The 25,494-nt window shown below is 50.1% G+C and overlaps 4 protein-coding genes across 4 annotated transcripts; 1 reads left to right on the top strand and 3 right to left on the bottom strand.

Annotated features, from left to right (window-relative positions):
* Positions 1-3,327: 3,327 nt before the first annotated feature.
* LOC310843464 (ubiquilin-2-like) lies at positions 3,328-5,127 on the bottom strand. Its single transcript, XM_083736907.1, has one exon. The coding sequence runs from the start codon at positions 4,955-4,957 to the stop codon at positions 3,449-3,451; it is 1,509 nt and encodes a 502-aa protein (XP_083593033.1). The 5' UTR covers positions 4,958-5,127; the 3' UTR covers positions 3,328-3,448.
* Positions 5,128-8,519: 3,392 nt separating this feature from the next.
* On the bottom strand, positions 8,520-13,099 carry LOC310843643 (olfactory receptor 52B2-like). The gene is made up of 2 exons (XM_083737276.1): positions 12,991-13,099; positions 8,520-10,352 (listed from the first exon to the last, which is right to left on the bottom strand). The coding sequence occupies exon 2, from the start codon at positions 10,306-10,308 to the stop codon at positions 9,352-9,354; it is 957 nt and encodes a 318-aa protein (XP_083593402.1). The 5' UTR covers positions 10,309-10,352; positions 12,991-13,099; the 3' UTR covers positions 8,520-9,351.
* A 1,633-nt stretch (positions 13,100-14,732) lies between these two features.
* LOC310843647 (olfactory receptor 52B2-like) lies at positions 14,733-15,931 on the bottom strand. The gene has a single exon (XM_083737281.1). It carries the CDS (start codon positions 15,906-15,908, stop codon positions 14,955-14,957), a length of 954 nt encoding a protein of 317 aa, XP_083593407.1. The 5' UTR covers positions 15,909-15,931; the 3' UTR covers positions 14,733-14,954.
* Positions 15,932-19,190: 3,259 nt separating this feature from the next.
* Positions 19,191-22,543, top strand: LOC310842833 (olfactomedin-4-like; the record flags this gene model as incomplete). The annotated part of the gene is made up of 3 exons (XM_083734973.1): positions 19,191-19,301; positions 20,428-20,508; positions 22,298-22,543. Exons 1-3 carry the CDS (start codon positions 19,203-19,205, stop codon positions 22,541-22,543), a joined length of 426 nt encoding a protein of 141 aa, XP_083591099.1. The 5' UTR covers positions 19,191-19,202.
* Between the last annotated feature and the right edge of the window lie 2,951 nt (positions 22,544-25,494).

The raw sequence follows: 25,494 nt of genomic DNA, 5'->3' as shown, positions 1-25,494 counted from the left end.
CTACTTGTGTCTTTATATGTTTACAATAGCTTTTTAAACATTCTGCAAATAGTTTCCAGTCCTCCTTAAAACCTGCCTTTTCTGGATCTCTAATTTCACTGGGCAAGGACCCTGCCAGATAAGTCCTTCCTATTCCACGCTGCCCCTCCTAACCCCTTCAGCACCCCCATCTAACAGATTTGAACCACAGCTGCCCCGGATATTTTGCCCAGCTCCTCCTTGGAAGGCAGCAGCAAGAAACGGCTCTGTGCAAAGTTCTCACCTGCCTTTAGCCCCAGCAAGCAGAGAAGCTCAGAGATGGGATTTGGGTCCCCCCAGCAGCAGCAGAGGCAGGCATTTGAAGGAGGCTGGGTCCAAGGAGCTGAGGGACTTGGTCTGCCTCGTGTCTCCTTGGGAGTCCTGAGGGGGATTTGGAGGCAGGTGCTGGTGGAGGAGAAGGGACCTCCTGGGACCCACTTTTCTCAGGGTCAGGGGGAATTTTCAAAAGGCAAGGAGAGCATAGCGCTTAGTTTGCTCTGGGAGGCTAAACGATCTTTTCTTTTGTTGCACAGTAAAGTACTTGCATCGTAGTCAGGTCCCAGTCCCACCTGCGCCTTGGGTTCAAGAGAGTCTGGGATTTCCCCAGACATCCTCAGTGGGCATGTTTCCCTACACGCAAACTCTGTGGCCCAATAACCCCACCCCTGACTCAGCGGGGGTTCACAGCTAGCCATGGATTTGAACCAGGATATCTCCCCATTTGCAGAATATCAGAGACTCAACTTGTAGAGTTGGGAGGGACCCCTAGAGTCATCAAGTCCAACCCCCTGCAATGCCAGAATCCCAATTAGAGCATCCCTGACAGACGGCCATCCAACCTCTGCTTGAAAACCTCCAAGGAAGGAGAGCCCCCCACCTCCTCAGGGAGACTGTTCCACTGTTGAGCAGCTCGTACCATCAGAAAGTTCTTCCTGATGTATCTTCAGAACCTCCTTTGTTGTAATTTGATTACATCGGTTCAAGCTTGCTCCACCCGCCATGTGGAAGGCCTTCAGCCTACAGCGGTACCTCAGGTTACAGATGCTTCAGGTTACAGACACTTCAGGTTACAGACTCTGCTAACCCAGAAATAGTACCTCAGGTTAAGAACTTTGCTTCAGGATGAGAACAGAAATCGCATGGCGGCAGCGGGAGGCCCCATTAGCTAAAGTGGTACCTCAGGTTAAGAACAGCTTAAGCCTGGAGAGCGAGAGGGGTCGGTGCGCACTGACCCCTCTCGCTCTCCAGGCTTCAGGTAGCTATCTGCAAGCCTTCAGAGCACGGCGGGAGTTCCCGCCAGGTTCTGAAGGCTTGCGGATTGCAGCCTGCAGCCCGAAGCCCGGGGAGCGCAGCACTGCGCACCCCGGGCTTCGGGCAGCTATCCGCAAACCTTCAGAGCGCTCCCCCAGCCCACAAACTCCGGGAGCAGCGGCAAGGTTGCGCAACTTTGCCTCTGCTCCTGGACCTGTTCTGGGGGCTGGGGTCAGGGGAAGCTCAGGCTTCCCTCACCCCAGCTCCATGCCTAAAAACGAAGCCATGCACCCTCTCCTGGCTGGAGAGGTTGTGTGTGACTAAAGAGGAAGCTAAGACAGCCAGCGGGATGGATCCCGCTGGCTGTCTTGGCTTCTTTGCTCTTTGGGGCTGGGGGGGGTATTTTTTCTTTCCTTTATTTCCCCCCCCCTCCTAAAAACTAGGTGCGCCCTATGGTCCGGTGCACCCTATGGAGCGAAAAATACGGTAAGTTCTTAACCGAAGGTACCACTGTATTTGAAGATGGCTATCACGTCAGTTCGCTGTCTTTCCTTCTCCATCTCCATCCTTTGTCCCAAAGTGTCCACCTCAATCTCCAGAGCAGCCTTGAAGCCTTAGGGATTCCCAGCTCCTAGGAGCTGAAGCAATTTCGCCCCCGGGGGTGTTGTGGCCACAGAGAAGAGGCTGCTGGACTAGATGGTCCCCTCTTTGGCCTGGCCCAGCAGGTGCTTTTTAAGTTCTTATAGTTCATTTAATGGTTTATTTCATTTCAAAAAAAGTGTACACTGCTTGGTTGTTGTTGTTGTTTTTAAACGCACCCTCAAAGCATTTTACGAAAAGATGAAACAAGAAAATCAAATTGCAGCCATACCATATCCCCCAACATTCCTTGGATGAAAATAGGGACATTTCTCTCTCACACACACCCCAAATGACCCTCATTGATGTCCCATTTTTGTGACCCCCCCCCCAAGCATTTCCTATAAAATTAATTGGAATTAATTTTATAATGAAATGATTTTAGAATGTTTTATCATTTTACTGTTGTTAGCCGCTCTGAGCCCGGCTTCGGCTGGGGAGGGCGGGATATAAATAAAATTTATTATTATTATTATTATTATTATTATTATTATTATTATTATTATCTGGAGGACGCTTGCAAGCATTCCCTCCCCCCACAAGCAAGACCCCCTCCACCGTCCTGAGAAAACCCATTGATCCCAATTTATGCTTTGGTAGATTTACAAAAAGAAAAACACACATTGATAAATAAATTTAGATGTGGACACACAAATCATTTCATTTTTTAAAAAAAGTCAAGACTTCTTGTGCTCCACTCCCCATTTCTTTACCCCCAGGGCAGCTCTGCAACCCAGAGCTGGTGCATCATGCAGGCGGGGCCTTGGCTGTGGTGGCCTCTCTTCATCCTCACCCACTCTTCAGCAGCTGCCATGAGCTGCCTAAGGGAGGAGAGGCCACAGAGAGGCATCAGGATGCTCCCTCGCCACCACTCAGGGCAAACTCCGGCTCACCCCGAGCTCAGTGGCAGCAGCAGGGGGAATAGGGACATTCTGTGATCCAATCAGAAGCTGGGATGGCTTCTGCATACCTGAAGGAGTGTCTCCACCCCATCGTTCAACCCAGACACTGAGATCCAGCGCCGATGGCCTTCTGGCGGTTCCCTCATTGCGAGAAGTGAGGTTACAGGGAACCAGGCAGAGGGCCTTCTTGGTAGTGGCACTTGCCCTGTGGAACACATTAGATGTCAAGGAAACAAACAACTATCTGACTTTTAGAAGACATCTGAAGGCAGCCCTGTTTAGGGAAGCTTTTAATATTTAATGCTGCATTGCTTTTAACACTCGATTGGGAGCCGCCCAGAGTGGCTGGGGAAACTCAGCCGGATGTGCAGGATATAAATAAATTATTATTATTATTATTATTATTATTATTATTATTATTATTATTATTATTATTATTCATAATTCCATGACTGTCCCTGGGAAATGGGGGCACTTGGAGGGTGCGCCTACGAACAGAGGAGCCAACAGAGGAGACTTTTTGAAAGATTTAAAGCCTTTTAATCACAAACCATGTAATCCACGCCTTTGCAGAGCTCCAGCATCGGCACAGCAGCTGCAGGAGTCCAGCCTCGGCTCAGCTTCCGTCCTCTTCCGCCTCAGAGTTTGTACGTCCGCTTCTGCTTGGAAGACGGCTGCGCGGACGAGCCCCGCAGGCGGCTGGCGGTCTTCACGCCAGCTAAGAAGTCAGCGCCCACCAGAGTCTCCAAGATCTGCTGGGCAGTGACATCCTGGCGTCCCACCCTCGAGACGGGGGGCACCATGTCGCAGAGGGAAGTGATGGAGTGCGCCCTCCGCGCGGGCCGCTCGGATCTTCCTCGCCTCTCCGTTCCCGGCTCGTCTGTGGCGAGTGCCTGCAGCCTCTGCTGGATTTCTACCAGCCCCTGGATCTCCTTGGGGCTCCAGTTGGCCAACAGGATGTCTGTGTTTTGAATCTGCTGGAGGAGGTCTGGAACCTGCGGGGCCGCCTGCCCCCGGGGGCTCCTGGACACGGAGGTGTTCCTGCGGACCATCTTGGCCACCACCTCCGGGGTGTGGCTGCTCCTGGAGGGGCTGCTAGATGCGAGGTTCTGCATCAGATGCTTTATGATTTGGTGGAGGAGGTTCTTCACCGCTGCCGAGGCGAGTTGTCCGGTCTCTCCCCTGAAGGCACCACTTTCCCCGTTGCTCTGATCGTTGCTGTTGGGTGCTAGGTTCTGGGCGCCAGGCTTTGGAGGCCAAGTTCTGGGAGAAGGCAGCCTCTCCCGGGCCCTCTCAAGCCTTTCTCCATGGTCAAAGGTGGGCGGGTGGCCCCCCAGGGATCCTGGCGAGGGGCTTGCCCCACACCGCTTAGGAATGGCCTTCTGCCCTAGTCCTCTTTGTGCTTCAGGGAACGCACCCTGAAGGACACTGTTGTTGTCTCCACCAGGGACGCTTCCAGGACAAGTGGTGGCCTGGGGAGGTGATTTGATGAACTCCTTCACGACCGCTGGGTTCCTTGCCAGTTCCACCACCAACCTCATTCCTTCTGGGGAGCTGAAGACCTGGCTGATCTCCGGGGCTTTCTGCATCACCTGCCGCACCTGCGGGTTACTGGTGACGAGCTCCTTCATCAGGTCAGGGCTGGAGAGCTTGCTCTGGATGAAGGGGTTCTCCAGCAGTTGCACCATCATGTCTGGGTTGGACATGAGCTGGCTCTGGAACTCTGAAAAGTTGGCTGTGTTGAGGCCCAGGCTGGCGGTCAGCTCCCGGAGGCCATCGCTGGCAAAAGTGTCTCCCCGAGGAGGCTTCTGATCTGGGGCAGTGCTGGTAGGGCTGGCGGAAGCCTGTCGGGACAGGCGCCCCCGGGGAGACCGGACAACCACGTAGACTGTTGCGTCGTAGTCTAGGTGGATGCCATGCTGGCCAAGGGTCTTGTGGTCTTTCAAGATCCTTCCGACATACACCAGCACAATTTGGTCAGGAGAAGAGGAGAAGTGCCTGGCGATGTGTTCTTTGAATTCTCGGACCAACATCTCCCTGTGGACCAGAAACTCTTCCTTCTGCCACGGAGTCTTCACGATGATCCGAACAACTTGGGGCTCAGCGGCTCTGAGGTCAACCCCCGGGATTCTCTGGCTTTCGACCATAATGCTGCCAAGATTTGAGAGCAAGAAGCAAAGACCAAAGTCAGGCTTGGCTTCTCATCGCACTCCAAAGTGGCCCTGCCTTCTTTCCTCTGTCACCACGCAAGCTGTGGGGTCCCTCTTCTCGACACCCCCTCCCTCCCCCAGCCCAGAGGCCCTACACAACCTTCTGGTGTGGAACCCGTGATTTGTGATGTCAGCGCTGAGGTCGCCGGATGCAACTGCCCTTGGCCCAGTGACCCAAGAGGGACTCTGTAGCCCAACCCAGCCCAGAATTCCTCCCCGCCCCCCATATAATTTTAACTGGAGTTTTAACATTCCTTATTTTCCGACTGTAAATCATTCTTTTTCTTACAATGCTACAGTTTACAGAAGGAAAATAAGGAAGAGCAGTGAGAGAAAGATGATACAGAGAAGGGCCACCACGATGATCGAGGGTCTGGAGACCAAGCCTTGTGAGGGAGCAGGTTTAGCCTGGAGAAGAGGAGGCTGAGAAGGGATATAAGAGACATCTTAAAATGTCTTAAGGGCTGTCACATGGAGGATGGAGGAAGCTTGTTTCTCCTGCTCTAGAGGGTAGGACTGGAACCAACAGATTCAAGAAAGGAGATTCTGACTAAACTTGAGGAAGAACTTTCCAACAGTTAGAGCTGTGGAAAGAACTCCCTTGGGAGGTTATGGACTCTCCTTCCTTGGAGGTTTTGAAGCAGAGGTTGGGTGGCCACAGTCATTTATTGTGATTCCTGCATTGCAGAAGGTTGGACTAGATGACCTTTGGTGCATCTTCCAACCCTACATTTCTATGATTTTATGCAGTGTCAATGCAAACATGGAGTATGACATGCAGCATGAGTACAGCAGGGTACTTTTGAGGCTGAGCAAATATTCCTACATATTTGGAAAAGAAAATACTGCAGGAACTGTCGGTATGCTGAGCACAAGGGGGATGAAACAGAAATGTCAACCCTAATTCCTTCGCTTTCTTATCATGTGGACACCATATGGACAGAGATGCAAAGGGCTTAGGACTGCAATACCCCCAAGGACAACCTCTCCCCATATGAGCTGACCTAGACCCCGTGATCATCAGCTGAGACTCTTCCTCATGCGCTTCCCCCACAAGGGGTCCATAGGGTGGCAACACGAGAACAGGGCCTTGTGGAACGCTCTGCCCAGTGAGGCTCGCCTGGTGCCTTTGTTACATATCTTTAGGTGCCAGGAGAAAACCAGGCCTTGGGCTCGTTAACATTTTATGGCCTTTTATGTGTGTTTGTGGGAGAGGGCTGTTGGTTTGTGTTTGTTTTGTTATGTATTTTGTCTTCTCATTTTCTATTTTTATGCTGTGATCCGTCCTGTGGCCTTTGGAGGAAAAACAGTATGCAAATTTAATTACTAAATAGAATAAAATAAAACACAATGAAAACAGATAAAATAAAAGAGCATGGGTGTGTTGCATCTTATTGGTTATATTTTCATGCAGCCCACACTTTAGCATAAGCTGAAGGGCCCATCCATCCATTTGACTCCAGTCCAGAATTTCCCCCCCCCTCGCATTCCCCAAAGGTTCCCACCACATCCAGACTGACAGAGTTGTGAAGAACGTCCTGAAACTAAAATCCAAGCCAACCTGCTGCTGTTGAATGCACTGCCAGGGTCCTTTTCAGAGTTAGCAACAAACATACTCAACTGTTACAACCATAGTTTCCCTTTTGCAAAACACCCTTCACAAGCAACGCATCCTGGGATTATTTGGGGGGAGTCATGTGCTTTCAATGTGAGCTGAATGTGCTTTGAATGTAGAGTGTGGGTCCACCCAGAAAATCACCGGGCTACCGATTCGACATTAGAAGCTGCCTTCTCTTGAGTTGCCATGCAGGTGGTGCTGTGGGGGTGATTCCACTGTCCTTCATACCTTGTGGGGAGCCAAACTATATATTTTTTTTGGGGGGGATGAACGAATTCCTATGCCCCACAAATAGCCCATAGATAGGTTTTAAATAAAAGCACACAATCTACTCATGTAAAAACATGCTGATTTCCAGGCCGTCAGCAGGCCAGATTTAGAAGGCGATTGGGCCAGATCCGACCCCTGGGCCTTAGTTTGCCTACCCATGGCCTAGGGCTTGCTGATCAGAAGGTTGGCGGTTTGAATCCCCACGACGGGGTGAGCTCCCATTGTTCAGTCCCAGCTCCTGCCAACCTAGCAGTTCGAAAGCACATCAAAGTGCAAGTAGATAAATAGGTACCGCTCCAGCGGGAAGGTAAACGGTATTTCTGTGTGCTGCTCTGGATCGCCAGGAGTGTTTTAGTCATGCTGGCCACATGACCCGGAAGCTGTCTGCAAACAAATGCTGGCTCCCTCGGCCAGAAAAGTGAGATGATTGCCACAACCCCAGAGTTGTCCGCAACTGGACCTAACGGTCAGGGGTCCCTTTACCTTTACCTTCTCTTGAGTCAAACCATTGTTCCACACAGCTTAGGGTTGTTCCTTCTGCTGCACCAACTGGAAGTGGCTGTCATGGGTTTCAGCCTGGAGGTGCCCTTGGGAACTGAAATTGGGACCATACACACACGCACGCGCGCACACACCGTGTGTATATATATATATATATATGCAGGTTTTGGTGTCCTCGGGTGTCTTCCCGTGTAAAAGTTGGGGTGTCTAGGCGACGTTTCGACGAGGTCTCACTCGTCATCTTCAGGCTGGTGCTTTCGGCTTCTTGTTACTGGAACAGAGCGGGATCTCAATGTTTGAGTTCCTATAAATACTGTAGAGGGGGTGTGGTGTCTAGCCTCCAATGTTCTGGGCAGAGAGGAAGTTCCCAGGCTAGTGTGCCTTTTCTTCTTTTGTTCCTTAATTACTTGAGAGATACCTTGAGTGATTTCTTGAGTGATATCCTGAGTACCACTTAGGTGGGTCATTAGGTGTGGATTAGTTGCTAAAGTCTTTGTGTCTTGACCTCTTGAACTTTGTGAAGAGTTTTCCTGAGAAGATGGCTGTATTGCACTTAGTTGTGCTTTGGCTTGGCTTCGTGTATAGGGGCAAGCTGTGGTTTTGTGGCTTGTGTCAGCCAGATCTGTGTAGGGATTGCAGGGGGGTGCAGCATCCGGAGGTGCCGCCATGGATTGGCTACTGGATGGTGTCAGTAATTCATCTGTGGAGAGGGTCTGGGTTTGGGTCTGGTGTGGTTGATTGGTGTTGGCGTTCTGTGTGCCTCTGGATCTGGTGTCAGTTTTTGTGGGGAGGGCTAATTTCCAGATGTCTGGCAAGCGGGATGTGTCGTCACGCTTGTTCATGTTGTGAGGGTGTTTCTCTATCTCGATGGCTTCCATGATTATTCTCTTGTGGTGATGTTCCGTGTTAAAGAGCAATTTGGAATCTGCAAAATTAATTTCGTGTCCTGTTTCTTTCATGTGTTGGAAAAGAGAGGAAGTTTTTATATATATACACACCGTGTGTGTGTGTGTGTGTGTGTGTGTGTGTGTGTGTATATATATATAATATTTTTATTAAATTTTCAACAAAAATAACAAAAACAAAAGAAAAACACACAATAACCAATACAATAACAACCACAAAGAAAATTGTGCACAAAAACAATGTCAAATCCATAAAACGGGATTCTCTTAACCCTGTGACTCCCCCTCCCCCCCCGCCGTTCCTTAAGTTTTCTACATTCCAAGCAGGTGCTCTACCACTTAACAACGAGGCTTCCCAATTCCAATGGACTTTCAGTATCACAGCTTAGGGCTGTGTCACATTCTGTGTCACAGTGGCTGACCACATGTCCTAACGAGAAGCCATCAAGCAGAATCTGAGCACAGAGCACCTGTGGTTTCTAGCAACCAGTATTCAGAAGCATTGGTTCCTCTGATTGTGCAAGCAGGGCAGAGCCGTTGATGATCTCCTCTGTGAATTTGTTTAATCCTCTTATAGGTTGGTGGTCATCATCTGGTGGGCGTGAGTTCCACAGTTTAACTCTGTGCGGAAAAAGTCATTTCTTTTATCTGCCATGAATCTTCCAGCATTCAGCTTTATTAGATCCCCATCGTGTTAGGTGAGAGGGAGAAAAACGTTTCTCTATCCATTTTCTCCATGCCAAATACAATTTTATCATGGCACCTCTTCGTTTTCGTAAACTCACAAAAGTCACAAAAGTTGCTACATTTCCTTGTTGGGGGGTCATTTCGCCCCTTGATCATTTCGGTTGCCCTTGTCTGAACTTTCCCCAGCTCTACGAAACTGAGAGCAGAGAGCCAGGTAAGAATTGCACCATAGCTTCCTGCTCACCCAATTTCTCAGCAGCCCACCTTCCTTCTCTCATGAAGGAGGGTCTCCATATCTCAGGCAATCTCCCGCAAAGGTTCAGGGGGGCTGATGCACCAAGCGCTGCCTTCTAGCAGCACCTCCACCTCCCTGTCCGCGAGAAAACGTGGGTGACTCGCTCCCGTATCTGCCTCGTTCTCACCCCATAGATGATGGGGTTGAGCATGGGGGGCACGATGACGTAGAGGTTGGCTAGCAGGATGTGGATGCAGCTGGGGATGTTGTGGCCAAAGCGGTGGGTGAGGAAGGAGAAGAAGGCAGGCATGTAGAACATCAGGATGATGCAGATGTGGGAGCCGCAGGTGCGGAGAGCCTTGAGGCGGGCCTCCTTGGAGGAGAGCTGGAAGACGGCCTTGAGGATCAAGCCGTAGGACAAGGCAATGAGCACCACGTCCACCCCTGAGGACAGGAGGGTCGTCGTGAAGCCGTACCAGATGTTGATGGTGATGTCTCCGCAGGCCAGGCGGGCAATGCCCATGTGTTCGCAGTAGGTGTGCTGCATGGTGCTGTGGCCGCAGTAGGGCAGCCTCTTGAGGAGGAAGATGGGTGGGGACATGATGCACAGCCCCCTGACCACGGCCGCCAGGGCCACCTTCCCAATCACCGATGGGGTCAGGATGGCCATGTAGCGCAGTGGGTCGCAGATGGCGACGTAGCGGTCAAAGGCCATGGCCAGCAGGATGGTGGACTCTGCGATGAAGCTGAAGTGGGTGAAGAACATCTGGGCAATGCAGGCGTCGAAGGAGATCTTCCTGGAGCCGAACCAGAAGATGGCCAGCATCTCGGGCACAGTGACCGTGGACAGCAGGAGGTCCGACACAGAGAGCATGGCCAGGAAGAGGCACATGGGCTGGCGAAGGCTGTGGTCCGTGGCAATGAGGAAGAGGAGGAACGAGTTCCCCAGGAGGGCCACGACGTACATGAGGCAGAAGGGGACAGAAATCCACACGTGGGATTTCTCCATGCCAGGGATGCCAGTCAGGACAAACGTGACGGGGTCAAAGCTGCTGTCATTGAGAGCAGCCATGATGATGGGAGGCGAAAGGTCTTCTCCGCTGGTGTCTCCTGCTCCTAGGGAGAGAGAAAGAGAGAAAGATTACAAAATCAATAGCCTGCAGGACCACATCATGGAAGTAATAGCACCACTGGACTGTAAGTAGGAACAGAGGGAAGGAGAAGTAGCACTTTGAGGGGGTGGGTTGTGTGTGTGTGTGTGTGTGTGTGTGTGTAGGAGAAGCAGCACCTTGAAGGGGTGTGTGGGTGTGGGTGTGGGTGTGTAATGCAAATCTTTAAATATGTGTTGAATTTGAATTAATTTGTTGTGAATTTCTTAACAAAGTTAGAAAACTAATAAAAATTATTTGGTAAACAAAAAGGTAACAGCACCCCTCCATTCTGCCTTGGTGAGGCCCCACCTGGACTCTGGTGTCCAGTTCTGGGCACCCCAGTTTCAGAAGGATATTTTCAAGCTGTGCAGAGGAGGGCAACCAAGATGATCCAGGGTCTAGAGACCAAGCCTTATGAGGAACTGTTCAGGGAGTTGGGGATGTTTAGCCTGGGGAAAAAGGAGACTGAGAGGTGATGAGAAAGCCATCTTCAAATATCTGAAGGGCTATCACATGGAAGATGAAGCAAGCTTGGCTTTTTGCTGTTTTGGAGGGCAGGAACCAAACTAATGGATCTAAATGACAAGGAAGGAGATTCTGGCTAAACATTTGGAAGAACTTTTTGACTGTAAAAGCCTATTGGCGGTGGAATGGGCTCCCTTGGGAGGTTGTGGACTCTCATTCTTTAGTGGCTTTTAAGGTCCGTATAGTTAAAGCTCTGTTTTTCCCAGTAGTGATGTATGGAAGTGAGAGCTGGACCATAAAGAAGGCTGATCGCCGAAGAATTGATGCTTTTGAATTCTGGTGCTGGAGGAGACTCTTGAGAGTCCCATGGACTGCAAGAAGATCCAACCTCTCTATTCTGAAGGAAATCAGCCCTGAGTGCTCCCTGGAAGGACAGATCCTGAAGCTGAGGCTCCAAGACTTTGGCCACCTCATGAGAAGAGAAGACTCCCTGGAAAAGACCCTGATGTTGGGAAAGATGGAGGGCACAAGGAGAAGGGAACGACAGAGGATGAGATAGTTGGACAGTGTTCCCGAAGCTACCAGCATGAGTTTGACCAAACTGCGGGAGGCAGTGGAAGACAGGAGTGCCTGGCATGCTGTGGTCCATGGGGTCATGAAGAGTCGGACACAGCTAAAGCACTAAACAACAACAACAAAGCAGAGGTTGGATGGTCACCCTCATTGCAGGGGGTTGAACTAAATGACCCTTGGTGTCCCTTTCAACCCTACAATTCTATGATTCTGTTACTCTCTTTCAGCAAGCTGAATTGGTACATCTGTGGAAAGCCAGTATGAAGAGTTCCCTGATCCTGATTGTCCAGAGCTACAACAAGGGTTTGTTTGATAGCTGCCAGCGTTGATCTCGCCTTTGACCTTTTCACACCTTTTCTGGGCTCTCTTGGTGCTTGGCACTTCCCCATCTGCTGCTTCTGGCCCCAGTGATAGACACAGACACAGCCTGTTGTTACAGCAGGAGGCAGAGGCAGCCTTTGGGCAAGCCTTTTGGAAGGGAAGGAGGGAGGGAGGGAGGAGGGAGGGATGTCCAGAAATTAGAAACACAAGACGCATTTAGGTGTTCCGTTCCCTGCACAGCTTTTAAAAATGATTAACGAAATAATTATTTGGGTGCCCCAGGCTGTTCTAGACGTGTCCTGGAAACAGGGCAAAGGAACAAGTTCTGCACTCCCTGCCCACTTATCCCCAATCGCTGAGAGACACAAAGATTAAATCCTAGGAGCATTATAAGCCTCCCTGGGGGCCCCATGTTGTTGTCTTGGTCTGCTTCTCTGCGCGGCATCTAACTGGATCTCTTTGGCCTGTTTCAGCTGCCAGACACCTCTGAGGTTCTCATGCAAGTAAGGCAAACTCTGCTTTCTCGGTGAATTCAGCCAGACTTGAGTCCAGTCCTTCACTCTACCCAGTGCCAGAAGGTGGCTTTGAATAGGTCTCCCCATAGCTCAGGAAAAATCCCGTAATAGCACATGACAAACAATGATGCTTCCATGGTCCTACATTCCATTCCCAGGGCCAGGCACAGAACGGTCTCACAGAAGTTAGTTCCTGCCCCGAGTGTCCTCATCAGTTGGCAGCAGAGCCACAATGGGAAGGATCTTGGTGCCTCTGCACTGTCATTGCTCAGTGGGTGACCTTCACGGCCAAGTGGAGATCTGAACCCTGGTGTCCCAGGTCCCTGTCTCTCAGGGCCAAGCATTGTCTGCTCCCCATCTCGGGCCAGTCATCCTCTCTCCACCAAACATAGGAATGTAGGAAGCTGACTGATACGGAGCCAGCCTCTTGGTCCATCTAGCTCAGAGGAGTCCAGCACACAGCCCAAGGGCCACATGTGGCCCTCAAGGCCTTTCTATGGCCCTCAACATTTGGTGCCTTTCCAAAACCGGTAAGCAAGGCACTGTGATTTGGGAAGGAAATGTGAGAGCTCTGCCAGTGAACTGGGACCTCCGCCATGCCTGACAGAAAAACTGAGCCACATCCCTTCCCTTGCAGGGTTGCGGTGAGGATAGAACAAGCCCGAGGGGCAGCTGTTTAAGCACCTTGAGTTTTCTGGGCATGAAAGCAAAGCAACAAGCAGGACTTACTTTCAGGGTGGCTGCTCTTGAGTTCTCAGGGACTCTCCTTCGTGAGTGAAGGCCAGTTGGCTCGCCTTGAGCAGCAGGAGGCGAGGAAATGCCTTTGCTAGGAAGAGAACAGGGAGAAAAGCCCCACCACCGCTGGGGAAGGAAGTGGCACTGGTCTCAATGCTTCCGGACTGGGAATTCCAGCAAGGGGGGGGCATGCTATGGGGAGCTCCCAGCTGCAGTGGGGCATCCAGGCTTCAAATTAAAGATTAACAGGACCTGTCTGAGCTCTTTCCTTCCTGCCTGCTCCTTTGGCATTTGCATGCCAAGGGATGGGAGTCCTCTGCATTGCCATGGAAACCTCTGCCCGCCCACCCCCACCCTTGTCTTTCCCTGTCCGTGCCAGCCCCTTCTCCCTAAGACTGCCAGCAGAGCCCTTTGCAGTGGAGGGAGAGAGGAGAACCATCTGCTACCTGCTGCCAAGGACTGGCGAAAGAGGCGCAGCCTGCTTAGCAACTGGGAAAGGGGACGTCCAGGCAGGATACCTACATAAGAACCTAGGAGGAACCTAGGTTCATCTAGTTCCAGTGCCCTGTTCTCAAAGTAACCAGGGTTGTCCCCCCCCCCCACTGGAACTCAGTTCAGGCCCCTCTCAAGTGGGTGCCATTGCCATTATAAGAGAACAAAGGAGAAGTTCATGGTGAGTTCCAGCCGCTCTTTTTCTGGAAAAATTGCACAGGCAGTAACCAATGAGTTGCCCCCAGTGGGAAGCTCTCAGGCAGGATTCAAGAGATCTCTCCCTTCCTGTGTTTTCCAGCAACTGCTGTTCAGAAGCATCGCTGCCTCCAACTATCAATAGCCCTTTCCACCTCCATGAATTTTGAAATGTGGTTGTGAAGAAGAGCAGAGGTCGGAGAGAGAGAGAGAGAGAGAGAGAGAGAGAGAGAGAGAGCGCAGGGAGAGTTATTGGCACAGGGTGATGGCAGGGTCATGCACTGCCTTTGAGGGGTGCTGAGTCCCTGCAGTTCCTGAATTATCTGGGAGGTGCCCCTTCATCATTGCCCAGGGAGCTTCTCTTGAGTGCCACCTGTGTCTGCAGAACAGACACCATTCTGAGCGTAGGTCAGCAAATGTTTTCAGCAGGGGGCCGGTCCACTATCCCTCAGACCTTCTGGGGGTGGACTATATGGGGGGGGGGATGAACAAATTCCCATGCCCCACAAATAACCCAGAGATGCATTTTAAATAAAAGCACACATTCTACTCATGTAAAAACACGCTGGTTCCCGGACCATGCACGGGCCGGATTCAGAAGGCAATTGGGCTGGATCCGGCCCCCGGACCTTAGTTTGCCTACCCATGCCATAGGATATGCAGTGTGGCGAACAGAGCTATTAGAAAAATGATCTCATAAGACCAAGGGGACAAGAGGACAAAAGGACCACGACCATTTTCATGCTATTGGGCATGATTTTATTGTACAAATGAATAATGAAGCACACAGATGCACCTTCAGCATATAATATGGTCTGGCTTGTATGAATGTGTCTTATCATCATCATAATTTTTGACCCATTACAATCTGACTCCTTCAGAGAAACAGTTAGTAATGAAATAGCTGCAATAATAAGAGAAAACCAGTGGGTTATAATTTATCCAATTCAGATCTGAAGCGGGTTTCATGTATATGCAAAAATTCGTTTATGATGTCTCATTATCCTGCATTTTGTTGATTTTTTAATGTTGATATTAGTTATAGCTTTTGCATTTTAAGCTGTATTTCTATTGACAATTCCACCAAAAATTCAGCAAAAAACCCAATTGTAATAAAAAGGATGTGGTGGTTTGATAGTGCAGATTGAGCAACATCCCAATTAAATTTCATTTCATGTATTTTATAAAATTTACACAGTGCTTGATTGTAAACAACAACAACAACTACAGGCAAAAATAAAATAAAATAACTGAACACGTGTCTGGAATCCTCAGCGCCACTTCCCAGGCCGCCAGAGCAGCTGAACCAGGCACTCACGGATCTGCTTGGTTTTCACCCCATAGACAATGGGGTTCAGCATAGGGGGCACAGTGACAAAGACGTTGGCCAGCAGGATGTGAGCAGGGCGAGGGATGCTGTTGGCTGCAAACCTGTACGCAAAGATGGAGAAGAAGGCTGGGACATAAAACATCAGGATGACACAGACATGGGAGCCACAGGTCCCCAGGGCTTTGGCCCGGGCGTCCCTGGACGGGAGGCGGAAGACGGCACGGAGGATCAAAGCGTACGAAACGGCGATCAAAACCGTGTCGACCCCAGTGGTCAAGAGAGCCACAATCAGTCCATACCAGATGTTGAGCGTGATATCGGCGCAGGCCAGCCTAACGATGCCCATGTGCTCACAGAAGGTGTGGGAAATGACGTTGTGGCCGCAGAAGGGCAGCCGCAGTAGGAGGAAGGTCAAGGAGGCCATCAGGCAGAAGGCCCTCACCACTGCAGCCACCAAGATCCTCACAATCCATGAGGGCGTCAGCACAGTGGTGTAACGCAGCGGGTCGCAGATAGCAACGTACCGGTCATACGCCATCGCCAGGAGAATGGCTGACTCGGCTACGAAAAGGAAGTGGATGATGAACATCTGGGTGACGCAGGAGCCAAAGGCGATCTCCCGGGCGTGGAACCAGAAGATGCTGAGGGTCTTGGGCATGGTGGTGGTGCACAGTGTCACGTCGGCCACGGCCAGCATGGCCAGGAAGAGGAACATGGGCTCGTGGAGGCTGCGCTCCTTGGCGATGACGAAGAGGAGGAGGCTGTTGCCCAGGAGAGCGAGGAGATACATGAAGCAGAAGGGAATGGAGATCCACATCTGAGATTCCTCCAGGCCTTCCACGCCAACCAGGATGCACTTTGCGATGGTGAAGCTGGAGCGATTGACAGCTGCCATGGTGGGGAGATGTTTCTCTCTTGATGGCCCTGTGAAATGGAAGGAAGTGCAAGCATCAGCCAGGTGAGCAGCCATTGCCTCCCCCTGCCCAGCATCAGCCAGCGCATGATCTGTAGACACACATTCACACATTCTGCTCCCATCCAGGTCCTCCCACTATTGACCTGTGAGTCGGCTGAGGTACATTGGGAGGTCTGAGGCAGAGGAGACTGCAGAATGCCCCCTTGCTCAACCTTCCATTAGCTGTCACGTGTGGGATGTGACATAAGCAGTCAAATACAACATTTCCTGTTTGCCTAGAGTGGACTCACAGGGGGGATGTTGCTCCAGCCAGGAGGACTTCCTGTTACACCTGGTCTGGAGCATCCTTCCTTTGCATGTGACCAGGTAGGTGGACGTGACCCTTCCAGACCCCACAAACTTCCATCATGTTGCCTCTTCCTCATATTTGCTCTAAACTAAAAAGTCCCAAATCCTCCTGCAACCTTTCCAAATATGGGAAGTTGTTGCCACATCTCCCGGATCATTTTCTTCACCCCTTTCTGGACCTTTTCCAACTTTTCCACCTCGTTCTCGAGGGGAGGTGTCCGGATGTGTACACCCTGCGGCATTGCAAAGTAAATTCATAAAATGGCATTACAATAGCCTCCCCTTTATTTCCAACCCCTTTCCTTTGATCCAGTCACTCTGTTTGGATAAGAAACAGATGAGAAGTGCACTTACGGCAAGTGCAGAACCCAAAGAAAAACAATATAAACTCTACCAGTTCCTTGGTGCAGATGGCCTAGTGAGTTGACCCAGGAAAGCTCTGGGTGGGGCTGGGCTTTTCCTGTTCTTCATAGCTTCCCTGCTTACACAGAGGAGACTGGACAGCTGGCAGACAGTCTTCATGAGTCCAAACTCCTGAGGTCCAGCTAAACTGACAGCATCTGTATTATCTCCCGCTTGGACTACTGCAATGAGCTCTACATGGGGCTACCTTTGAAGGTGACTCGGAAACTGCAACTAATCCAGAATGCAGCAGCTAGACTGGTGACTGGGAGCGGCCGCCGAGACCACATAACAACAGTCTTGAAAGACCTACATTGGCTCCCAGCACATTACTGAGCACAATTCAAAGTGTTGGTGCTGACCTTGAGAGCCCTAAACAGCCTCGGCCCAGTAGACTTGAAGGAGCCTCTCCACCCCCATTGTTCTGCCCAGACACGGAGGTCCAGCTCCGAGGGCCTTCTGGCGGTTCCCTCGCTGTGAGAAGCCAAGTTATTATATAAGAGGAATCTGCTGGATCACCTTGTCCAGCCTCCTGTTCTCACAGTGGCCAACCAGATGCCCCAATAGGGAAGCAGGACCTGAGAATAAGAACAGCTCTCCCTTCCTGGGGTCTCCAGCAACTGGCATTCAGGAGCATTTCAGATTCTGATGGTGCCTAAGAGCCATTTATAGCTCTCCCCTCCTCCATGAATTTGCCTAATCTTCTTTTAAGGCCATCTAGGCAGGAGGCCATCACTACCTCTTGTGAGAGGGAGATAAGAAGGAATTTATCTTATCTGTCCTGAATCCTCACCATCTTCTATCCTGCCAGTGCCCGTCCACTGGGAGTGTTTGCCTGCTTGCTCTTGCCAGGCGGTTCTGTCATTCCCCTTACCTCAGTCACCAAAAAGGTCGTGCAATGTCTTCCTGCTTTTAGCAAGCATAAGGCAATAAACAGTCCGATCTGGGACTTTGCAGCCCTGATGGAAGATGGACCTCAAAGTGGCTTCTCCAGAGCACTTCATGAGAAGGCAGCCACTGAAGGTCAGCAAACGGGGGAAATTTATATGTCTTCTTCTTCCTCCTCCCTACCTCAGAGTCCCAGGAGAGGACCTGCAGACAGCAGGAGTCCAGAGGGAGAGAGTCGGTTGCAGTAAATGAAAGGGCAGGGACATCATTTATCCCAAGAGCTTCAGGGCTGAGCAGGGATTTCAGCAGGAACTCCTATGTTCAAAAGCAACAGAGCATCCCCCAAAGAGGTCCCTATTCACTCTCCCCAGTTCTGCAAGTGAAGTCCAGAGCTACAGAACTGCTAGGTTCAGTTATTTTTTTATTGCACACTAACACTTCTCTGCTTTAAGGGGGGGGGGGGAATGAGCCAAGGTTCAGCTCCAGTTTCTGCTGCTTTCAAAACTGTGAGGAACACTAAGTTAAGGGTCAGAATTCAATCAGGCAACAAGACCTCACATCCTCCCTCTTGGCCAGGTTTAGTAAAGGTAAAGGGACCCTGACCATTAGGTCCAGTCGTGACCGACTCTGGGGTTGCGGTGCTCATCTCGCTTTATTGGCCAAGGGAGCCGGCATACAGCTTCCGGGTCATGACTAAGCCGCTTCTGGCAAACCAGAGCAGCGCACAGAAACACCGTTTACCTTCCCGCCAGAGCAGTACCTATTTATCTACTTGCACTTTGACGTGCTTTCAAACTGCTAGGTGGGCAGGAGCAGGGACCGAGCAACAGGAGCTCACCCCGTCGCGGGGATTCGAACCGCCAACCTTCTGATCGGCAAGCCCTAGGCTCTGTGGTTTAACCCACAGTGCCACCCGCGTCCCTTGGCCAGGTTTGGGCTGTAGCAATTGCTTCTGGGAAACAGAGCGCCTTGTATACACTAGCCGGACCAGGATATTTTATTGCCCCCGCTGGCCATCTTGGATGGGCCCAGGTTGGCGTGGGGCATCTGAACCTGGGAAAGCCAAGTCTTTCCTGGTGGGGGGGGGGGGCAGAATATCACCTCCTAAGCAAACGACAGAACAGAAGGACCTTGCCTGCTCTTCCACCGTCTCCCAGATTCCATGGACTTGCATTCTTGCCAATCCAGCACTTCCCACTACTCTCCTATCTTTTGGAGGTGCCACATTAAAGCTTGCTTTGTAGCCCAAGAGCTTGCAAATTTGCCACACATTCTGCCACATAGGCACACCTGAGATGCGGCCAAATCTCCTCCCCACTTGATAGAACGATACAGTTGCCCAAACTACAGGAGAGCAGGAGGGCGGCCCTTGAGTAGAGTTCTGGAACCAGTTAGGTCCTGTTAGATCTGGACGGTGGCGTTGGCAGTGCACATAATTCCATGTGTCAATTTATGGCTGTCAGTGAAATTTTGGACCCATCTACCACCTGCTAGCTTTGTAACCTGCAGTATTGACATAAGCACTATCTCAACAAGGAAACACTATTTATTGATTAGGGACAATCCCAGGAATGACTATAAATTAGCGGTTTGGTCTCCAGTTTCACAAGGCAACATCGGTGGACTGCAGAGAAGATGGGTGGCCCAACTTCAAGGTCCCTGCTCTTCCTCCTCGTCCATGGCATCTGTGTGGCCAGCATGAGCACTACCATGAGCATTACCACAGAAAGCGAGGTAAGGAGAGGGTCCCATGGGTGATGGCAACAGGGACAAGGGGAGAGAGGAGACACAATAGCCAGAAATCAGGAAGCAGGAAGGAGGCTGGATTCACAAAGACCTGCTTGGTCTGTGCTGGAGCCAAAGCTGTGACTGATGGGGAAGCAAGATCTATTGAGGTGTTAATGTTGAGATTCCCCACTCCATCTTATACTCAGGTTGTATACATGTTTAAATAAAACCATATTTCCTAAAGACACCACTGTCTCCACCGACCATTCTAAGGAGACCAAATTTAGCTAAGCAACTGGAACCCCCTGGAGTCTTTCACTGCTCAGAGATCAAGATGCTGTGTAAAAATAAGCCAGAAGGTCTTAAAGCATCTGAGATTCTAAAACAAAAATGCTTCATGAACATGCAAGATTTAAAAAGAAACCTGCAGTCCAGCAAGAAGTTCTGCTGACATAGTTCAGTTATTAACACATCCTTTTTTCCAGCTTTAGGTCTCTCTGTGACCCCATCACTGGGCGGAGAATGCTGTAAAGAACACAAGCCATCCACCATTTTTGTAGAAGCAATTACCTTGCCCTGCTTCTTAATAAAACACTCATCACCCTCAAAAGTAAATTCAAAACCAACATTTGTAAGGCATGAAATTGACAATAAAGAAAATTCTAGTTCTTCAACAAACAAAACATCTCTCAATTCTGCATCTAGGCATGGCAAATAGCCCTTGCTCACATCCTACTTTGGAACAAGACACTGGGTGGTAGTCAACTAAAGGAATGCATGAGCAGAACTCCTCCCACTTGCACACTGGGACTTCCTCCCCTATTCTCTCCCCATGGGTGCCCCACACCATCCCCAGATATGCTCTGGAGTGTTGAAGGAACCTTCAGAACAGATTTAGGGGGTGCAGAGGGGGAGGGAAGAGGGGAAGTCCCATTGTACAGCAGCAGATTTGCTGCTTCTCAATGCCACATTGACTACCTTCCGTCATGTGTCATCATCACTGCCTTGCCACCCTGATCCACCCTCTGGTAATCTCCTGATTAGACAATGTGCTGTGCATGGGCTTCCCTTTGAAGACTGCTCAGAAAGTTGAAATAACTTCCCATGTGGTGTTTGTGTTTTCCTCTGGTAGACATTGGTTACAGAAGCCCCATTTCTGAGTGTCTCTTCCCGACTGCCCAGCTGGAAAGTGACATCTACCACCGCCTCCCAGGTAAGAAACAATCTTGCTGTTCAATGGCGATGTGTCTTACCTGAGGGCACAGAAAGATGGGTTGACACTGAGGAGATTCTACCTTGAACTCTCATGAGAGTCAAGCGGAATCAGAAGCCATGGGCAGATAATTTTTGAAACGGTGAGTGGAGAACGAGAACGCCTGTCTTTCACAGGTTGAGTAGCATTGGTGAAATCAAGAAAAAACACTTGGTACTGGTGTTATGTACTGAGTTGAATAGGATCCAAACTTCAGCAGTCTGATTGGTCCTAGAACAATAGGCTCCAAAAGGCAGCAGTCTGATTGGTCCTAGAACAATAGGATTCAGAATGCAGCAGTCTGATTGGTCCTAGAACAATGCAGCAGTATGATTGGTTGGCAGGAACCACCCAATCATGCTCCAGATATAAGTGAATCCACAACCTGATTGGCTTACAGTAGAATTCCAGAGTTAGCCAATCATGTGCAGCCCAGATAGGTAGCCGTGTTGGTCTGCCATAGTCAAAACAAAAAATTCCTTCCAGTAGCACCTTAAAGACCAACTAAGTTAGTTCTAGGTATGAGCTTTCGTGTGCATGCACACTTCTTCAGATACACTGAAACAGAAGTCACCAGACCCTTCTATATAGTGAGAAGGTGGGGAGGGATATTACTCAGAAGGGTGGTGAGAATGGGTGATTGGCAGATAGCTGTGATGAGCCTGTTGACGACTCTTAACGACTGCAATAGGATTAGTTACAGATAGGTAGCCGTGTTGGTCTGCCATAGTCAAAACAAAAAAAATTCCTTCCAGTAGCACCTTAAAGACCAACTAAGTCAGTTCTTGGTATGAGAAGAAGTGTGCATGCACACGAAAGCTCATACCAAGAACTGACTTAGTTGGTCTTTAAGGTGCTACTGGAAGGAATTTTTTTTGTTTTGCAATAGGATTAACGGACATAAATCTGACATCAGGAATCACAAGACAGAGAAACCAGTAGGAGAACACTTCAATCTCCCAGGACATTCTATACAAGATCTCAAAGTAGCTGTTCTATTACAAAGGAATTTCAGAAATAGACTGGAAAGAGAAGCTGCTGAATTGCAACTTATTACCAAACTTAAAACCATGGAGAGACCTGGCCTGAACAAAGACCTTGGATTCTTATCTCATTATACATGACAAAGCCATTTTTCACCTTCTCACCCCTTGCTTTTTCCTGTAAGACCTATTGCAGTCGTTAAGAGTCGTCAACAGGCTCATCACAGCTATCTGCCAATCACCCATTCCCACCACCCTTCTGAGTAATACCCCTCCCCACATCTCACTATATAGAAGGGTCTGGTGACTTCTGTTTCAGTGTATCTGAAGAAGTGTGCATGCACACGAAAGCTCATACCTAGAACTAACTTAGCTGGTCTTTAAGGTGCTACTGGAAGGAATTTTTTGTTTTGACATGTGCAGCCCATTGTGTAAATAATGTATATAAAGCAGATACTTTGAGGGGACTTAAATTCATTCCTCCTCACCACTATGAGCTGAATAAAGAGCATGAAATCACTTTGAGACTCTGAGTATATTTCAACTTCTGTGCCAACAAACCACCTCGGTTTCGCTTTGGGACAGCAAAAGCCACAGGTTGATGGGAATCACAGGTGTGGGGAGACCTCTGCTTGTAGGCTTCCTGTTGGGGGAACTGGTTGGCCACTGGGAGAAGAACAGGGTGCTGTGCTAAGGGGGCCTATATGCCCTAGTCCAGCTGCAGAACTCCTTGGGTGTTCTTACCCTTGCCCTCCTTGCTCTTGCAGCTGGTCACACGTGTCAATGGCTCCATGGACAATCACGGGATATGCCAATGCTCCGTGTTCCTGCCAGAAGACGCTTTCCCTGCCCAGCAGGTGGAGGCCCTGGAAAAGCTGGCAGGGTCGCTCTCAGAGAGGTTCAACAAGGAGCTTTCCAAGGTAAATGAGGACTTGATTTTAGGAATGCAGGCCTTGGGCCTTCTTAATGACTCAATGCCAAGAAATTGGTATTCCATTCCCAATGAAATGTAGGAGGATGTGGTGCCATGTATAAGATCAACACATTGTATCTTGAGCCCTGCATTGTAGGCTAGATGACCATTGGGGTTCCTTCCAAGTCTACAATTATATGATTCTATGATTAGCTAATAAAGCAAAACCTGCCGCTGGGCCAGACTTGCAGTTCTTTTCCCATACAGTGGTGCCTTGCAAGACGAAAAGAATCCGTTCCGTGAGTCTCTTCGTCTAGCGGTTTTTTCGTCTTGCGAAGCAAACCCATTGACAGCTTAGCAGATTAGCACTATTAGCGGTCTAGCGGCTTTTAGCGATTGGCTGTTAAGCGGCTTATCAGCGGAACAGCTGATAAGCGGCTTAGCGGCTTAGGAAAGGGGGGGAGAAAGCGAAAAAAAACTGCGGGAACTCACAAGATTTTTTCGTCTTGCGAAGCAACCCCATAGAGAAATTCATTTAGTGAAGCGCCTCCAAACGGAAAACCCTTTTTTTCTAGCGGGTTTTCCATCTTGCGAGGCGTTCGTCTTGCGGGGCACCACTGTATTCATATTTCCTGGGTTAATGTATCATTTGTTCATTCCTTGCCCATTCCTGCCCCCAGTTCTGCCCCAAACAAGGCCATATTCTAGGGATGCTTTCCAACTGCTAGGTTGGCAGGAGCAGGGACCGAGCAACAGGAGCTCACCCCGCTGTGGGGATTCAAACTGCCAACCTTCTGATCGACAAGTCCTAGGCTCGCGTCCTCCACCCAATGTAGTCCTATCCAAATAAACTGCCTTGCAGGGGGTCTTTTAAACAGAAAGGCAGGAAACAAACTTCTGTGGAGGCTGCAGTGACAGAGCCCTGCAAAGCTGATGCAAGGATCAGCAGCACTGCTGTCCACTAAAGGAGTACCCCTTTGCCCACCATAGGCTCTGCTTGTCCATCAATACAAGCCCACACTCTTCTCTGAAACCCAAGTAAACCCAGTAGCCTCCTGGCCCCCTGGGCATCACCTCACTTGGAGAACTAGGGAAAGTGAGTAGCACATCCCTGGCTGAAATCCCAGCTCAGCCCTGAGATTCTCCCTTTTCACTTATGGTAAAGCCACTTCCGAACTAGGAAGGAGGTGGGGTTGCGGGCTTCAAGCCCCTCCCCACGCACATGGGGGCTGGCGCACAGCCCCTGCGATACTAGGAGAATCCTTGACCACATCATTCCCCCAGCCAGCCAGCCAATCAGCTGGTCTGGTGTGTGTGGCCTGCCCTATTTAGGGCCGGCGCGGCCGAGGACCACCCTCTTTGCATTGCCGCGCTCCAGCTGACTGGGTTTTCCCACCCCGCCCTCCCTTTAGGTAGGCTTTCCGACCTTGCTATGGACTTTGGTTGGTCACCGTCAAGGGGCCTGGTAGGAATTTTGCCATCTGGCAAATTGGCACCAGCCATTTGGTTTTTTCGCCTACATCGTAGCAATCGTCACAACTTCCTGGGCATTGGCGGTTAGGCATTGGTAGGGGTATTGTTATGCAGATTAAAAGGGGGGAGGAAGCGTCATCACCTTCCCCCCAAATCGAAGGGTAGTCTGGTAAAGGATTCCGGGGGGCATGGCCTTGTCCTAAGCCTATGGAGGTGTGGGCCTATGGCATGCCCCCGATCGGTGACCCCGGGGGAGCTCCTAGTTGACGCGCATCAGCAGGGCTCCCCCTACTGGTGGTTAACCCTTGCTGGTCTTCATCCACGAGGGCTGAAACCGGTTAGCTGATAGGACCAATGCCTAAGCCAATACCCCTCAATTCCTGTAATAAATAATGTTGTGGCCTAATTTGACCCATTAACCTTAAACTCTGGTGTCTTGTGTCTCAAATTCCCTGGGGGGGGGACTCACCACGCAACCGACTTTATTCCTCTGGAATCTAATTGGCTCCAGGCTCCTGGGACTCTGAGGTAGGGAAGAGGAGGACACATAAACTTCCACTATTTGCTACTCTGGCTAATGCTTCCTATGGCTTCTTCTGAGGTGGTCTGGAGAAGCCACTTGGTGGTCCATCTTGGGTCTAATAACTCGGATTTTTCACCAGTTTGACAGGACAGCAATGTCCCAGTTCTGACTGTATATTGCCTCAGGATTGGCAAAAATGGATAAACAGCACATACCTGACTGCAAGAGAGGAAATGCCATGTAGCCCCTGACTGGTCGTTTCTACCAGGGAGAGCTTCGTGGTCTGAAGATCAGCACCAGAACTGGATTGAGGTCAGAGGAGGTGGTTCCCCTGCACACGGCCCTGATCCGAGGAGGGGCAAAATTGAGAAGACCCACCACTGAGTAGATTCATTTTGGGGCGCCAAATATTGGCCTCACTCAGAGTGCCATACTACCAAAGATTACCCAAGTCCACCCCTGACCAGCACAAAGAAGGACTGAGACCCAGAGCTGGGTCTTGGTGAGTTGCTTGCCCTCCGTGTCTGGGTTCCCGGCTAGAACAGGAATACCTGAATGGCTGGGGGGGGGGGGGCAGTAGAGCCTGCAAGGAAAGCAGGGGGCAAGGAGGGGCATAAAAGCAGAGGGTGGGGTAGAGGAGGGATGGCCCAGAAAGCCCAACACTGTCATATTTGTTTTCAAAAGAGGAATCTTCCTATAAGTGAAGAGATTACTAAAAAGGAAGCTGGGGGATGGGGCGGGAGAAGACAGAGTACTGAATCAATGTTGGAACTGTTGGCCAGGAAATCTGTCAAGCAGCTTGTGGAACCAGACAGAAGAAGTCAGTCTGCCCTAATAAATAAAAATAAAAAAATTGTCCAGTAGCACCTTAGAGACCAGCTAAGTAGTTCTGGGTACAGTGGTACCTCGGGTTACATATGCTTCAGGTTACAGACTCCGCTAACCCAGAAATAGTACCTCAGGTTAAGAACTTTACTTCAGAATGAGAACAGAAATTCTCATTCAGGATGAGAACAGAAATCATGCTCCGGTGGCGCAGCAGGAGGCCCCATTAG

Source organism: Podarcis gaigeae, assembly GCF_964106915.1.
Source record: "Podarcis gaigeae genome assembly, chromosome: 4".
NCBI classification, from domain to species: Eukaryota; Metazoa; Chordata; class Lepidosauria; order Squamata; family Lacertidae; genus Podarcis; species Podarcis gaigeae.
Note: the sequence above shows the minus strand (reverse complement) of the source record. Positions and strands in the feature narration are given on the sequence as shown.